Here is a 15,601-nt window from a genome sequence, read left to right as displayed (position 1 = left end):
GGCCTGTCTTGTCCCAATTTCTCCCACTAAAACCTGGAGAGAAGGTGTTTAATTAGAGCTCCAAGTTCAGGGCAAGGTTTGTGTTGGGATACAGAGTTGTCTGTAAGCTCCTGTGGTCCGGCCTGGGTACCTCGACCACACCCACGGGTTTGGGATGCCCTCTTATTGAGCTGGATTGTGGGCTCCAAGCAGAAACACTCTCCCCACAAACACACATACGCACATTCTTTCTATCCTGTAGCCTAAGTGTAGGGAGAACTGGGAAGGCCTGCCTGGGGTCCAGGCTTGGAGCAGGGCCCCACCCCAGGCAAGACAGCTGGCTGGGTGACTCAGCCTGCCCCCCTCCCTCCCGCCCCGGTGGCTTTACAAGAGACAGTGGGAGACAGCAGATGTTTCAGAGGGAGGGATGGGGGCCTGAATGTCTGCATCTCCACCCCTCCCCCTGTTCCCCACTCCCCACAGTGATGTCCTGGGATCCTTTCCTATTTCCTTCCTTGGGACCTCTGTGGTGGTCAGGAGCCAGGACTCCAGACGGGCAGTGTGCACAAGTGTCCTAGAGCTGAGGCCAGAGTTATAGGGTTAGGCTGCAGGACGGTGCCCAACTCTTCCCGTGCGGCACTGGTGGAGGAAGGATGAGTCAGAAGTGGGGAGCTCCCAGTCCCACAAAGCAGAAGCACCTCTTCCCTCTGGACGAGGCCCCTGTGCTTGACAACTTCCTGGATTGCCCACCTCAAGCAACAGCATGGTGGGCACAGGCAATGGGCGCAGGCCCAGGTCCATCCACACTCTCATCAGGGTATGAACAGAGAGGTGCGGAGACTTCTTCTATGTCACACAGCAAGGGAGTAACAGGTGAAGACTGGAGCCCAGGTCCACGTCTGACTTCCAGTTGAGTGCTCATACCATTAAACCTACCCCTGTCACTTGGGGAACAGGTTGGAGGGTCGGGAGGGTGGAGTGGGGTGGCCGAGGCTCCCTCCTGCTCTGGACCAGTGATACCTCAGCACTCTGCCACCATTCTGCCAGGGCTTGTTAACACTTGGTCAGTGGCTTTTGTACCTGGAAAGACCCAGGACCCCGCCAGGCCATGGATCTGGAAACAGAGCTCTGGGAGCCTGGTGATTCCTAGCTTGGGACTTGTCCGCACAATTGTCTGCTTGGGTCTGAAAGAGGCTGTGTCCTTCATGGAGGCTTTGAGGATACCTGCGCCCCAGTCCTCACCTGAGGGAGCCTCCTGATGTTATCTCTGCCCCGCTCCCCCCAAGTGCACATTCTGATTCAAAGGGAAAGAAGAAGGTGAGCTAAATCCGGGGGCTGACAGTACTTCAGGAGCCCAAGAGAAGAAAGAGACAATAATTCCTATGTCGGTCCCGACAGCCTTCCCATGATCAGGACCCCTGGGTAGCGCTTCCCTGGCCTCCAGGAAGTCTGAGACTCACTCTTGTTAGGGATGTGTCCATTGTCCCCATTCCCAGTCCCACCCCCAATGATTTAGTAGCTCAGTGTCAGGGCTGAAGCCAGGGACAGCTGGGAGAACAACTGGTAGACGACGGCTTCACCTACCAACTGTGCCCTCTTCTGCCCTCCCCCTCGCCCCCTCCTCTCCAGCCCCTTACCACCTCCAGCAGCTACAGCATCCAAGACCAGGTCTAGCTCAGAGGCCCACACCCCAGGGCAGCTCGTCTAATTACTGCCTGCCTGGGCCCCCAGTATACTGATAGGGACACAGGCCAAGCTCTAATACCTTGGAGCTATCCGTAGAGAGGCTAGAGGAGGTTTTAGGGTCTCACCCCTTAACGAGGGTGGTCACCAACAAAATGACAGGTAGTGTGAGGCAGTGGAAACAGCCCTGGCCCTGGGTGGCCTTCGTTCTAGGCTCGGCCCTGCCATTAAATTGCTGTGTGACCTTGAGCAAATCACCTCCCCTCTCTGGTTTTCCTTAGCAATAAAAGGAAGGGGTTAGAGCAGGTCTCTAGAGATCCCTTAGGTTCCAAAGTAGTACCGTGACCCGCAAAGTGAACAAACAGTCCTCTCACATGCCAGGCTATAAATATTAAAATCAAAGGTAATGCGTGTGAATATAAATAACAGCCAATGCTATTGTCAATAGAAATATTTCCCACAAGCTATGGAATTAAAAGTACTAAGGCTCTCTGTCTCTCAAAGAAAGTTTGTTAGAAACGGTTAGTTATTATGACATTACACTCTTGGCTTACACTTTGCTTTTATTGCTTGTGGCAAAGGACAGTTCAGGGCAGTGGGAAGGGCTGTTTCACGTAGAAGGAGAAAGAATGTCCCATTGACCTGTGTTGGGAAAGGAGGGAGACCCTGGGAAAGGCAAGGCTGTTAGCTTACCGCCGGCCAGAATTAGACAGCATGTTTCTGGAGCCAGACGAGGGGCGGCATGACCTTGAGCTGCCCACCTCCAGCCCTTGCTGTACCCATGCTGTGGCTGGACTGTGTGAGGAGGTCTGGGTCCTTACCAATACCTCAAGGAGAAGGACAGTTTGGGAAGGAGGCGGGCCTGGGGCCTTCCCCATCCCTTTGTGGGAGAGGAAGCCCAAATCCTGCCTGTGGAAGCTAGGAATACTTCTGGCTGGGATCCCAGGCCCAGCCCAGGGGCTGAGTCACGGTATGGGGCAGAGTGGGGAGTGAACAGGAGACCCGGAGCTTGTTCAGTCCAAGAAAATGAAAGGGTGGCCTTTTCTTGAAACTAGGATGGGTGTTCTTGCTGAAGGGATGAGGGTGTAAGTCAGATGGGGGACACATGGAGGGGGGCCAGGACATACGAGTCCCTTTGGGGCTGGCTCAGGGGAGCTGGAGACCCTTGGTTTCGAGGGGCCTGGTTCTGGGCAGTTGAGAGGAGGCAGCTCAGGATTGCCGAGCCCCCCCCCCCCAACTTCCCCCCTTTCTCTGACACGCTAAGCTGCCACCCTCTGCCGGCTGGGGAGAGAGCTGCAGCTTCCTAGGCTGGAGCTGGAATGCAGTGAGACCAGAACTGCTGCGTCCGCCCTCCCTCCCCCCCCTCCGTCCTTGATCTTGGGGTACATCCCACCCCTCCCACTGTAGTCAGCATTCTTAACCAGGAGCCACCAGATGCAAGGTTAATACGTCCTGAGAAGGGACTGCCGAGTTGCCTTCTTGTGGGGGTCCCCTAAGTGTCCCACCCTTTGGCTAGTGGACCCCCCCAAGGGGGGGCCATCCTGCCTGACTCCATGGCTCCGCTTCTGGTCAGTCCCCAGGCCTCACCCCTGCATTTTTGTGGCAACACAGGAGTGCTTTCTGGAGACAAAGGCCAGGAAGAAGGAAAGTGGCGTTTGGCAGGGGACCCTGAGGGAGCGGGTGGTCAGGACCCCTGCCGCCTATTGCCCATAACCCTGGTGCCTTGGCCGGTGGCTGCAGGCTGCTCCCACCTCTGTACCCTGCCATGTTGGTGTCCCCAGCAGCTGTGACTCAGGCTGGGCCCCCTGCCAGGCCCTGCATTTGCACATGTCACCAGGCCCCTGTCCCCCTTCTCAGCACCCGTACCCCCATTCCAACCCTCCCTCTGCTTGGATTAAGACCCAGTTTTGTCTGAGGAGAGGACAGCTGAGAGCCTGGCGGCTCTGAAAGGGGATCAGATGGGCCTCAGGCCCCAACCATGTGTGGCAGGTGTCACACCCAAGAGAGGTGTGTAGAAGCAGGGCCATGGCTGCTGTGGGTGAGGTCAGCAGTGGGGGGGTCCGTGGGGGGCTACCATATGCTTTCTGCGTGTAAGACATTCGGAACTTCACAGGGTGGCGTTCAGGGGAGGCTCGAGGGGCTCCTAAGTCCTAGAGCACCTGCCCTCACTTCCTCTTTTGAAGATCTCCTTTCCAGGGAGGGAAGGTGCCTTGAATACCAGATGTCCCAGGCTTCCCACATCCGGCCCTGACCTGAAAGTGAGGGCAGACCCACAGACCAGCCAAGAAACCAAGCCTTGGTTCCTTTTGGGGATGGGGGACGTCAGACCTCATGGCTTTGTTGTGGGAGTGTGTTTGAGGTCGGTTTCACTGGGCCTCTGTGACACTCTTACTGGGGTGTCTCCGTCAGCAGGGCAGAGGTCGCCACGTGTCCCAGCCTCTCTTCCTGGGTGTCTCCCCGCCACCCTCTTCGCCCTGTCCGTGTTCTGACCTGTGTGCTGTGAGTGTCCGGAGGTGACCGGGTGGGCAGGTTTTTCATGTCCGAGCCTGCCTTCTCCAGGCCTCGGTTTCCCCATCTATAAAAGTGCAGGACTTGGCCCAGGAGGAGGTCCCTCTAGAAGCCTTGAGCATAACGAACCTCCTGGTGTCAGGGCATCCGGGGACAGATGGAAAAAGCCCCCGAGACACAATGTAGGTGCAAACAATAAACCAGCAGATAAAACAACACTTGACTGTTTGGGGAAGGGGAGCCAGGGGGCTGGCCGAGGGGGTATTTGGATAAATGGAAGGAGGGAGGGAGGGGCAGAGGGAAGGGAGATACATTCCGGGGGAGCAGTGGCTGGACCCTGCAGGCGGCTTGGGGTGGCCACAGGAGCTGCCCCTTCCCCAGGCAGGAGGTCAGCCTGGCCAGAGGTCTGGACCTGGGGGTAGGGGAGAGCCGCCCCGAAGCCGCCCCCAAGCCGCCCCGAAGCCAGCGACCACCGGGGCAGCCGGGCCACAGGGGGCGCCCTCCTGTGAGCAGGACGCAGGCGCAGACCCGAGCTCTCCTGCCCCCGGGGACCCCCCCTGCCCAGGGTCTGCGAGCAGCATGGGGAACTCCGCCGGTCTGGTGGTCGGTGAGGCCGAGGGCCAGAGGTGCGGCCTGCAAGGGGACGGGGTGGGTCCGACGGAGCCCCCTGGCGTCTTCCCCTCCACTTCTTATTTTAGCCCCATTATCTCTGCTCCCGTCTCTCCCTCCCCCAGGCAGGAAATGGGGGCCCTCCCTGGGGCCTAGCGAGCTGCTCCCAGCCACTGGGCCCAAACAAGCCAGCCGAGGCTTCCATATCTGGCATCGAGCTGGGCCGAGGAGTGTGACTCAGCGGGCGGGCCAGCGCCTGGCCCCGTGCCCACCCAGCCCCTTGGCCGCCCTGGGCGCCGTTCTGCCCCCAAAGCAGCCCCCAGCGTGCTGGCCTGCAGGGGCCTGGAGCCCGGCTTCCCCGTCTGCCCGCCAGCCTCAGCCCAGCAGGCCCCCGGCTCCCCTGTCTACCCTGTTCTGGTCCTCGTCCTCACAGATGCCGTGCCCCCCCCCACCCCCCCACTGTCCTCCCTCCTTCAGAGATCAGATCTGCCAGCTGTGGGAAGGGTTAGCAACAGGATACCCAGCCCTTCTTGTCTCATGGGGTGGTTGGGATGGGCCAGTCCTGTGCTTGGGGAACCTGTGGATGACAGGGAGAGAGTGGGCCCCCTCCCCACCCCCGCACCGGCATGGCACGGGGCCTGGGGCAGGACGTGGGCAAAGCCAGCGTCTCCCCCGTGGGCACTAGAGGATTTCCCGACCCCTGCCCGGGTATTGTCGGCCTGGGGATGACTCACCTGTGGGGCCCCTTTCCCACCCTTCCCGCTCCCCTCGCCGGCCCCACCCAGTCAGCACGTGCCCAGCTCTCCCACCGCCAACCCCCAGAGGACTCGGCCCAGGCAAGGCAGCACCACCGCCCTGGCCTGGCCGGTGTGTGTGGGGTCCTGGCTGGGTCTGAAACCCCAGCTAGCGAGGGGCTGGGCGGGCGAGCCTGAGGAGGATGTAGGGGAGCCGTCTCGGGGAGTGCGTGTGGCTCGCCGGCCACAGAGCGCCCAAGGTCTGAGTCATAAGCCATGAATGATAGTGGCTTCTTCCCCCACAGACGGGAGCTCCCCACATCTGGCCAAGAAAACCGCGAAGGCTGTTCTCGCTTCTCTGTGCTCATCGTTTCCCTTGTGTGTGAGCATGTGTCTCAGCCCTAGAACGGCCCCCAGGCGGGAGAGCAAAGCAGCCCCCTTAATTTCTTCGGAGACCATTATAGCGTGACAAGTGCTGAAGCAGCATTTGGTCCCAGTGGGGTCCCGACTTGCTGCAGGACACAGCTCTCCCTGCCTCATTTTCCCCAATCACATAGCAACAGGCTCTGTCTTGTAGGGAAGCTGTGAAGACCGCGTTAACAGTGTAAGGTTTAGGGCAGCACCTGGTACACCATTGGCTGTATATGTGTTCGCCGTTTTATTATGATTAATTATCATTATTATTATTACCACCACCCAACCTTTGGGAGCAGTAGGAAGGGAAGAGGTTAGACAGCCCTGTACTCATTCAACTGTAAGCTCCCGGAGGGCAGGGAGCATGCGCCTCTGTTCTCCGCGTGCTCGCTGTCCTGTCGGCCTGGCACAGCCACGGAAGGGGTGTGTCCAAGCAGGACTCCCGGAGTTCCCCTTCTGGTGTCTGGGGAGGCAGGACTAGGGAAGAGACGCCCTTGGGCTGCCTCCTGAAAGCCTCGCTTTTCCTGCTTCTCCCAGCTCAGGCTGGCTCTGCCTCTCTCTAGACCTGTGGCTCAGGAAGCAGTGAAGTGGGGGAGGAGTCCTGGTCAGCAGCCAGAATTGACCATGCCCCTGTCCCTGTCATGCCTGACACTGGGCCCTTTACCTTGCTCCTCCGTGCCTTGGTGTCCCCATCTGAGGAAGGAAGGGGTGGCGCTGAACCCTCTCCAAGCTGCTTCCAGTTCTCTAAATTCTGGGAGCCCCCAGTATGGCCGGCTGTGGCGGTTAGCCTGCAGGGTGGAGGGGCTGCCTCTGGAAGCCCTTGCCGGCCGGGAATCGACCCAAGGAGCTCGGGGTCCATGCCTGCCGTATCGCTTCCCTTTACCAGCGGTTTTTCTTCTTTCTCCTCCTCCCCCTGCAGCTGCCTCAGCTTCGGAAAAGTTCTGAAGTCATGGAAAGTTGGGGCTGTGCTCCCAGCCAGACGCTGGGCCGGATGGCAGCCAAAACCTGAGCTGGGTTTTGACTTTATTTTTAGCTTTTCTGGCTGAGCCGGAGGAGGGGAAACGTCCTCCAGTTCTGGAAGGGCCTCTTTTTTACAGGAGACAGACCCTGTTGCGTTAAACAGCTTGTTCTGAGGTGTGGCCAGAGGCCTGGACAGGAGCAGGCATGCCAGCTGGGGCGGCCTGTGTGACGTCACTCTGTCCCCTCCCAGTGGAGCCCGGCTGAAGGGGAGGTGGCTTCTGTCTGAAGCCTCCTCAGGTGGCAGAGCACGGCCTCAGTCTCGGCCTGGCCTGGGCGTCCGAGTCTGGCCTTCTCCCGCCTGCTCCACAGTGAATCATCAGGTCTCTTAGAGCTTAGCAGTCAGTCCTGTGGCAGCAGAAGCACGTTGGCAGCGCCACTTTTCTCCTTTCCAGGATAGAATTTTTCCCCTGCCCACGTTTGGTTTTCCTTTTCCCCCATCTGCTGTGGTGGGCTTGTACCGAAGGACTGATGTGTTACAGATGGCAGCTGGGACCAGGCCCCACAGCTCCCCCCACCCTCTGGGTTACCGCTTTCCCTCCCCAGACACTGGCGAAGGGATCATCACATCTGGAGAGTTCTTAGGTTCTCCAGAGGTTTTTAAGAAAATAGGCCCCCTCTATTTCTCCAGTTCACCCTCCAGCAAAAATAATCAGGGGCCCAGAAAGGGGGGCAGAGGCAGAGGCAGCCCCGGTTCGCTGGGTTCTAGCTAAGGCTTTACCGTTTGAGGGGTGGGGAGGTTCAAGGCTGGGGTCCAGGTGGGCCAGGAGGTGTGGGGGCTGTATCTGGAGCCAGATGCTGAGGCTTGTGGTGGACAGGTAGGGCTCGTCATTCTCGGCTCTGATAAAGTCCAGATGGGGGATGGGGGAGGCTGGAACCCCTGTGCCCTACCCAGAATAGGGGACCCAGACTGGATCTGAGAAAGGGAAGGCTCCATGCCATGCTTGATTATCCTCATTCCAGGTCTTTCTGACCTCTCACCAGACTCTCCCGCCCCACAGTCCCGGAAGTGTAAAAGGGACTAGGAGAGGTGACTGTCACCTTTGGGGCTCAAACTGAGAAGCGGTAGGGACACATAGACCCAGGGCTGGGAGCCTGGCTGTCTGGATCTCTGCTGGGAGTGAGGCTTGGCTGAATGAAAAGCGGGTGGAGTCTGGGAGGAGAAGGTTCAGGCCCTGTGTGGGAAGGGGCAGGAGACAAAGGTGGCCCTGTCTCTTTGGGAAGGAATGGGAGGGTAGAGGGAAAAGCATTCATCTCACGGGACCAAGTTTTGCCCTTGGCCCCAGGCACGTTCCTGAGCACTGAGTCATGGGAAGGGTGGAGAAGCAGGAAAGGGGTTTGGGGGAGCTTGGGGAAAGTGGGAGTCCAGCCCCAGAGGCGGCAGATGCAGACAAATCCAAACCCAGGCTGCCCTCTGCTGGCAGTTGGAGGCACAGCAGAGCTGACCGGCCTCTCCCTGGGGAACCTGGCTCTCTATGGACACAGACTCCTCCCCTTCAACCCACTCTTCCCTTGCTTCTTTAGCAATACAAAGAAGGAGGGAGACCTGCTGGCCGCCCAGGCCCGGCTCAAGGACCTGGAGGCTTTGCTCAACTCCAAGGAGGCCGCACTGAGCACCGCCCTCAGCGAGAAGCGCACGCTGGAGAATGAGCTTCATGACCTGCGGGGCCAAGTGGCCAAGGTGAGGCCGCCTCTCCAGGCCCCGCCGGGACCCCGCCTGACACCCAGCACCACCACCACACGACTGCTTCCCCAGTTGCTCTCAGGAGGTGCCTGGTCTGACCTGTCCCCAGGTTTCAGAGCTATTCACCGGCCCTCGCATCACTGCACCCCTCCAGACCACCCTCCACCCTCCTTTCTGCCTAGCACACTGAAGTTAAAATAATCCACAAGCCATTTCCATTTAACTGCAATGACTTGTGCCTGGCCCTAGATGTCTCCAGGGCCACCCTCATAGAGAGCGGTGACCTCGCTGGGGGCAGGAGAGGAGCGTGGGCCATCCACAGAGGCCCGCCGGGAGCTGGCAGTACATTACAGGCAGGACACACGTTCTTAATGCTTGGAGTGTGTATGGTGGTCTTTACTTTCAAAACACTCTGCTGTCTATTCTATTCTCTAACCTCTCATGTCCCAAGCTGGGGACCAGAATCAAAGCTGCTGGCTTGTTCCCAGTTTCACAGCCTTCTGTGCACAGAGCCAGGCCAGCACTAGTCAACTGCCCAGCTTCCGTCCTGGGCTCTCTGCCCTCCCAGGCTCTGCCACCACAATACACCATGGACAGCCCGTGAGATGCCAGCGGGTTGACTACAGAACCAAGCGTGGGCCATTTTCTTCTGGGTCCTTGCCTCTGGTTCCACCCTGCCCCCAGCCCTTCCCCGCAGTACTGGCCAGCCTGTGCTTCCTAGATAAAGATCTAAGAAGGGGCCCCCCCGTGCTCAAACTCCAGAGGGTCTTTTCGGGGCACATAAGGGCACACCTCTTCATGATCCAGCCCTACTCCATCCTTCAGGCGTCAACAGGCCTGCCCCTCCTGAAGACCCCAAAGGGCACGTGTCCCTTCAGACCTCCATGCCTTTGCCCCTGTTCTCCTCTGCCCTGCAGTCACGGCAGTGTCCCCCGCCCCCAGGTCCCACTCACCTGTCCTTTAGGTCTCAGCCTCTTGGAGCCCTTCCCAAACCCTCCTCTACTGCCCCAGGCACACTTTGGTTCCCTCCCTCTGGACTTCGGACATACCTCCTTTATGGCAACTGCGGTGGTATGCCAGAGAGCGCAGGTGCTATGTCCGCTCTGAGCGCAATACCTCCCGGAGTGGCTGCTGTGAGTGAGGACACAGCACTACGTCTGTTGGCGTCCAAGGCGCTCTCTCCTCTGTCACACATAGAAAGGGATGCACTGGGGGCAGCCCACTTCTCGGCCGCCTTCCAGCTCTGACATCCTCTGACCCCTCTGCCCGACCTGTCCCCTCCTCTCAGCTCGAAGCAGCCCTGGGTGAGGCCAAGAAGCAGCTTCAGGACGAGATGCTGCGGCGGGTCGATGCTGAGAACAGGCTGCAGACTCTGAAGGAGGAACTGGACTTCCAGAAGAACATCTACAGCGAGGTGGGTCCTGCAGGCCCCACGTTCCGGGCTGGGGGATCAGTATGTGCAGGGCTGGTGTCAGCGGATGAGCGTGGGGGCGGCCAGCACCCAGCTCCCCGGTCACAGCGGGGCAGACTGGGTGGGGGGCTTGGCCACCTGGGTCCTAGCCTTTGAGCCTACTTCTGACTTTGGTTCCAGGAGCTGCGTGAGACCAAGCGCCGCCATGAGACTCGGCTGGTGGAGATTGATAACGGGAAGCAGCGCGAGTTTGAGAGCCGGCTGTCAGACGCCCTGCAGGAGCTGCGGGCCCAGCATGAAGAGCAGGTGGACCAGTACAAGAAGGAGCTGGAGAAGACCTACTCTGCCAAGGTGCCGCCCTGCCCACCGGGGCTCGGGGGCGGGAGGCCAGGGTGCCCAGGCCTCTGCAGCCCTAACCCTGTGCCCTGCCCTCCAGCTGGATAACGCCAGGCAGTCGGCTGAGAGGAACAGCAACCTGGTGGGGGCTGCCCACGAGGAGCTGCAGCAGTCCCGCATTCGCATCGACAGCCTGTCGGCCCAGCTCAGCCAGCTGCAGAAGCAGGTGCCGCCCCACCTCAGCCCTTCCCTGTGGGCCAATAGTCTGGGAGGGATGTAGGCAGGGAGGGGAGAGCGCAGAGGGGAGGGCAGAGGGACAGAACGTAGCCCCCTCAGCAGACAGAGAAAGGGCCTAGGATTTGCACGCAGGTGACCTGTTTGCTGTTCCTCCTCTTATCTCACCGGTGTGACCTTCACTTCTCAGGGCCCCGGTTTCCCATTTGAATATGGAGATCGTTCTTGTCCTCCCAGACTCATAGTCCCCCCCACCAGACTCAGTGTGAGGCATAAAAAGCACCATTATTCCGGCTGGCTGTGCCATTTGTGACAGGAAGAAACAGGTTCTAGCCTCAGACCAAGGCATTTCCGTTAGATTTGGGGGAGGCTTCCCGCCGCCAGCCCAGCCACGTTAGAGCCAGTGATAGGCCCTTATATGGCCCTGGAGGTCCTGGCGCCGGCGGTGGCTGCTTGTCCCCGTCCCTCTGAATACTCGGGGCCCTTGGGAGCTCACCGGGCCCCCCTTTCCGCCGCACCCAGCTGACAGCCAAGGAGGCGAAGCTGCGGGACCTGGAGGACGCGCTGGCCCGGGAGCGGGACACCAGCCGGCGGCTGCTGTCTGAGAAGGAGCGGGAGATGGCGGACATGCGGGCCAGGATGCAGCAGCAGCTGGACGAGTATCAGGAGCTGCTGGACATCAAGCTGGCGCTGGACATGGAGATCCACGCCTACCGCAAGCTGCTGGAGGGCGAGGAGGAGAGGTGCGTTGGGGAGGCCGCGCGCGCTCCCAGCCGCCTCCGGCCGCCACGGTGCTGATGAGCCGCCCACTCTGTCTCCTGTCCGCAGGCTCCGCCTGTCCCCCAGCCCCACCTCGCAGCGCAGCCGTGGCCGGGCCTCCTCCCACTCGTCCCAGACGCAGGGTGGGGGCAGCGTGACCAAGAAGCGCAAGCTGGAGACTGAGAGCCGCAGCAGCTTCTCGCAGCACGCGCGCACCAGCGGGCGCGTGGCCGTGGAGGAGGTGGACGAGGATGGCAAGTTCGTGCGGCTGCGCAATAAGTCCAACGAGGTAGGCGGCGCCCCCCGCCCGGTGGGAGGGCCTGCCACTGTGAGTGGGGGTCCCCGCGGGAGGGGGCGCCTTGCTGACAGGCAGACCCGGGTGAGCGCGCGGGCCTCCCCCACACTGCAGCCCTGAAGTTATTTCATCCTCGAGTACCAACCAGTCTCCACGGCTGTGAAATGGGGGTGAACGGAAGTCCCCAACTCTCTGGGGGGGAGTGTGTCCTGCACAGCAGGAGAGTCACGGGGTGAGGCTGGGGGGCAAGGGCGGTGCAGGGCTGGGGGCAGTGCCTCGACTGTGCCTGCCTGCACCCTTGAGCCAGAGGAAGCCCGGGGCCTGGACCAGCGTCCCCCACCTTCCCCTTCTGTCCCCTCCCGGCAGGACCAGGCCATGGGCAACTGGCAGATCAAGCGCCAGAACGGAGATGAACCCTTGCTGACCTACCGTTTCCCACCAAAGTTCACCCTAAAGGCTGGCCAGGTGGTGACGGTGAGTGATGGGCTGTTTGGACTCGGGGTAGCCTGAGGTGGGGCCGGGCGGCCTGACGATGGTGTGCTGCACTGAACACCCTTCTGGATCCCTCTGTCCCCAGATCTGGGCTGCAGGAGCTGGGGCCACTCACAGCCCCCCCACCGACTTGGTGTGGAAGGCGCAGAACACCTGGGGCTGCGGGAACAGCCTGCGCACGGCTCTCATCAGCTCCAGTGGGGAGGTGAGTGTGCTGCGGCCGGCCCATCGTGGGCACTTGGCGAGGCCACCCCTGGTGACCACAGCCCCTCACCCAGGGACACCAATTCAGGGCTACTTTCTCCCAGCTCTGTGGTGCAGGCCCTGGGCCCCGAACTCTCCCCCCAGTGGGCAAACCAGAAGATGCTGCCCCAGCTGCCTGAGTGTGGGGGTTAGGCAGGGAGATTGTTCCAGGTGGGACCGCACTCATACCCACCCCGTTTGGTGGTGTCCCTCTGGGCTAGAAACCAGTTCCTTGGCTCAGCAGCACAGAGGACAAGTGCAGGATGGACTAGGGGCAGGCCATAGGCCAGGCCTAGTGGTCCCTGGGAGTGGATACACTGCCTGGTCCTTGTCCCCGGCAGGAGGTGGCCATGCGCAAGCTGGTGCGCTCAGTGACTGTGGTCGACGATGACGACGAGGATGAGGATGGCGATGACCTGATTCATCACCACCACGTGAGTGGCAGCCGCCGCTGAGGCCGAGCCCACACTGGGCACCCAGCCAGGCCAGGGGGCAGCCTCTCCCCGGCCTCCCCATGCCAAAAGTATTTTCATTAAAGAATGTTTTGGAACTTCACTTGCTGCCCTGGCTTTTCTTCTCTCTCCTCCCCATACCTTGAACAGGGAACCCAGGTGTCTGGGTGCCCTACTCTGGTAAGGACGGGAGTGGGAACTCTCTGATGCCATGAATGATTCTGTGGGAGCAGTGGACAAGGGTCTGGATCTGTCTCGAGACTGGGACGGGAGGACAGACGTGGGGCACCCAGCCCTGCCTCTCTCCCCCCATTTCTGTTGCATGCGTTTCCTTTCTTGGTCCTCCCAATTCCTGTGGCATGCCTGTCCTCTCTTCCCCCATGTTTCTTGCAAGAACTTTCTCTGTCCGTCCCAACCTCCCCAGTTGATTTTGCACACCTGCTGTCCTATAAGCTTGCTCGTTCTCTTCTTCTGCTCTTAAGCTTAGAGTACCTGGGCAGAATCAAAGCCACCATCTCAGTTCCTTACCCCATGTCTTCCTGGCCCTTCTCCCTTTCATGTCCTCCTGTCCCATCCTCCCAGCCCAGCCTCCCACGCCCTGCCGCCCTCCCTCGGGTCCCTTGAGCACAGAGCCCCACCTTCCTGCCTGGTGGAGGCTGCCGGAGCCCTGTGTGAGGCCTGGGCGGTCAGTCTCGCCTGAGCCTTGTCTCCCTCCTCAGGGCTCCCACTGCAGCGGCTCGGGGGACCCGGCCGAGTACAACCTGCGCTCACGCACAGTACTGTGCGGGACTTGCGGGCAGCCCGCCGACAAGGCGTCTGCCAGCAGCTCAGGAGCCCAGGTGGGCGGATCCATCTCCTCTGGCTCTTCTGCCTCCAGTGTCACAGTCACTCGCAGCTACCGCAGTGTGGGGGGCAGTGGGGGTGGCAGCTTCGGGGACAACCTGGTCACCCGCTCCTACCTCCTGGGCAACTCCAGTCCCCGAAACCAGGTGAGTTGTTCCTTTGCCTCCACAACACACCCTGGTCCTTGAGGGTTAGGACACGGTGGCCCGGTGAGGGGGACAGCCTTCTCTTCCGCACCCCGGTGGAGTGGGAGCCTCCCCCGTGCAGCCCGAGATCCCAGACAGTCCACTCCTGCGTCCTGCCCCTCCTGTCTGAGCCCCAGACGGGAGGGCAGGCAGGGGCAGGGCTGAGGGTCGGGGGTGAGGGCACAGGGCCAGGCACTGCAGCTCACACCTCCCTCTCCTCTCTTCTCTCTTAGAGCCCCCAGAACTGCAGCATCATGTAATCTGGGACCTGCAGGCAGAGGTGGGGGTGGAGGCCCCCGGCTTCCTCCTCACCTCACGCCCACCCCCTCCCTGCCCGGCATGGGATGGGGGTTGAAGCCAAAGAAAAATACCCCTTTGGTTTTTTTTCTTCTATGTTTTTTTTTTTTTCTAAGAGAGGTTATTTTCTACAGTGATTTTATACTGAAGGAAAAACACAAGCAAAAAAAAAAAAAAGCATCTATCTCAATTCGCTCTTCCTTTACCTGCTTCCGTGAAACTCCATATCTGCCTTAAAAACCAAAGAGGGCTTCTTCCAGGAGCCAAGGGACAGGGGTGCTTTTGCAGAGCCGAGTTTCTGCTTTTCTGCCCTGCCTGCTGCCTCTCCCCCCCTTCCCCCAGGACCCCAAGAACATGGTGCCTGAGAGGCAGGTGTAGAGTCTTTTCCCGCCAGCCTCCAAGGGAGGAGGGCTGAGCCAGGTCCCTGGGCCGCCCCATCGGTCCAGTGCTCCTGGCTGAGGCCCTTCTGCCTGCCTTCCCCCGCCCATCTCCCCCTGCCCCAGCCCCAGGGGGGCTTGATTCTCCCAGATACCAGCTGTGCTTGCTTTTTCTGTATTTTATATAGACAAGAGATGGGGATGAGGTGGGGGTGAATGGAGCGGGGAGAAACGTGAGTTTGAGCCTGCTTTCACCCAGCTTTAGAGCCAGATGAGTTCTGCCCAGTCACTGGAGGTCGAGGTCAAGTGGGTGCAGGAAAGGAGGGAGAGGAAGGCTTACTGGAAGGGGTGAGAGCCTGCGGGGCCCCACCCCCGAGAGGAAGGTGAGCAGTGGTGGAGGGTGAGTGGCAGTGGTTTTTGGCAAACACTAAGGATCCCCTTGCCTCCGCATTTCCCATCTGCACCCTTTATCTTCGCCCCGAAAAAATACACTAGTTGTTTTTACCCCTGGCTGCTGTGGTGTCTTTGTTGGTGGGCGTCACCGTGTGTTCTGAGGGACAGACACACAAATTAGCGGTCACCCACGTGAGGGTGCTCGCTGCTGCCCAGCCTCACCCCTGCTCTAGGGGGACAAGATGCAGCTTTCCGAGCACCTCTGGGTACATATCTGTGGTGACTGGTGGGAAGAGTCTGTGACGGAAGCAATGTTCACCCACGTGGGGGCTCTCCCTGTGGAGTCCCTCAAAGGTGGAGCCCGTAGGAGGCCCTTTCCTTCCTAACTTCCTCCCAGCAGCACACGCTGGATCCTGAGCTCAGCACGAGGACCCAGTCTGAGTGTGGTGCCATCTGGGGGAGTAGAAACTAGTTGAGGGCCATGGGGAAGGAGTGGAGCTGACTGCAAACAAGCAGATAATGTCCCTTTGTGCCACTCTGTGCTCAGCTTGGGGGTAGGAGATGAACAAGACAACATGATTGGTGTCCTCAGGGAACTTACAGTCCAGAAAACGTGGACTGCTGTGGACCAGGGTGTGTCAGGCAGAGTAGGAGCC

The 15,601-nt window shown here is 60.1% G+C and overlaps 1 protein-coding gene across 2 annotated transcripts in view; it reads left to right on the top strand.

Moving 5' to 3' along the window:
- LMNA (lamin A/C) overlaps positions 1-15,057 on the top strand; it is a 31,637-nt gene extending 16,580 nt beyond the window's left edge. Inside the window, exons 2-12 of one of the 2 annotated variants that reach the window (XM_081025175.1) lie at positions 8,469-8,625; positions 9,917-10,042; positions 10,220-10,390; positions 10,476-10,601; positions 11,132-11,352; positions 11,438-11,657; positions 12,030-12,137; positions 12,241-12,360; positions 12,740-12,832; positions 13,570-13,839; positions 14,112-15,057. In XM_081025175.1, coding sequence (XP_080881301.1) covers positions 8,469-8,625; positions 9,917-10,042; positions 10,220-10,390; positions 10,476-10,601; positions 11,132-11,352; positions 11,438-11,657; positions 12,030-12,137; positions 12,241-12,360; positions 12,740-12,832; positions 13,570-13,839; positions 14,112-14,138 — 1,639 coding nt within the window. In that variant the 3' untranslated portion in view covers positions 14,139-15,057. Of the gene's footprint in view, positions 1-8,468; positions 8,626-9,916; positions 10,043-10,219; positions 10,391-10,475; positions 10,602-11,131; positions 11,353-11,437; positions 11,658-12,029; positions 12,138-12,240; positions 12,361-12,739; positions 12,954-13,569; positions 13,840-14,111 lie in introns of those variants that run through there. The other variant, XM_081025176.1, reaches the window with a different exon arrangement.
- Positions 15,058-15,601: the final 544 nt, after the last annotated feature.

Source organism: Rhinolophus hipposideros (genome assembly GCF_964194185.1).
Source record: "Rhinolophus hipposideros genome assembly, chromosome: 19".
Classification (NCBI taxonomy): domain Eukaryota; kingdom Metazoa; phylum Chordata; class Mammalia; order Chiroptera; family Rhinolophidae; genus Rhinolophus; species Rhinolophus hipposideros.
The sequence above is the reverse complement of the archived record's forward strand: the minus strand, read 5'-3'. Positions and strand labels throughout refer to the sequence as shown.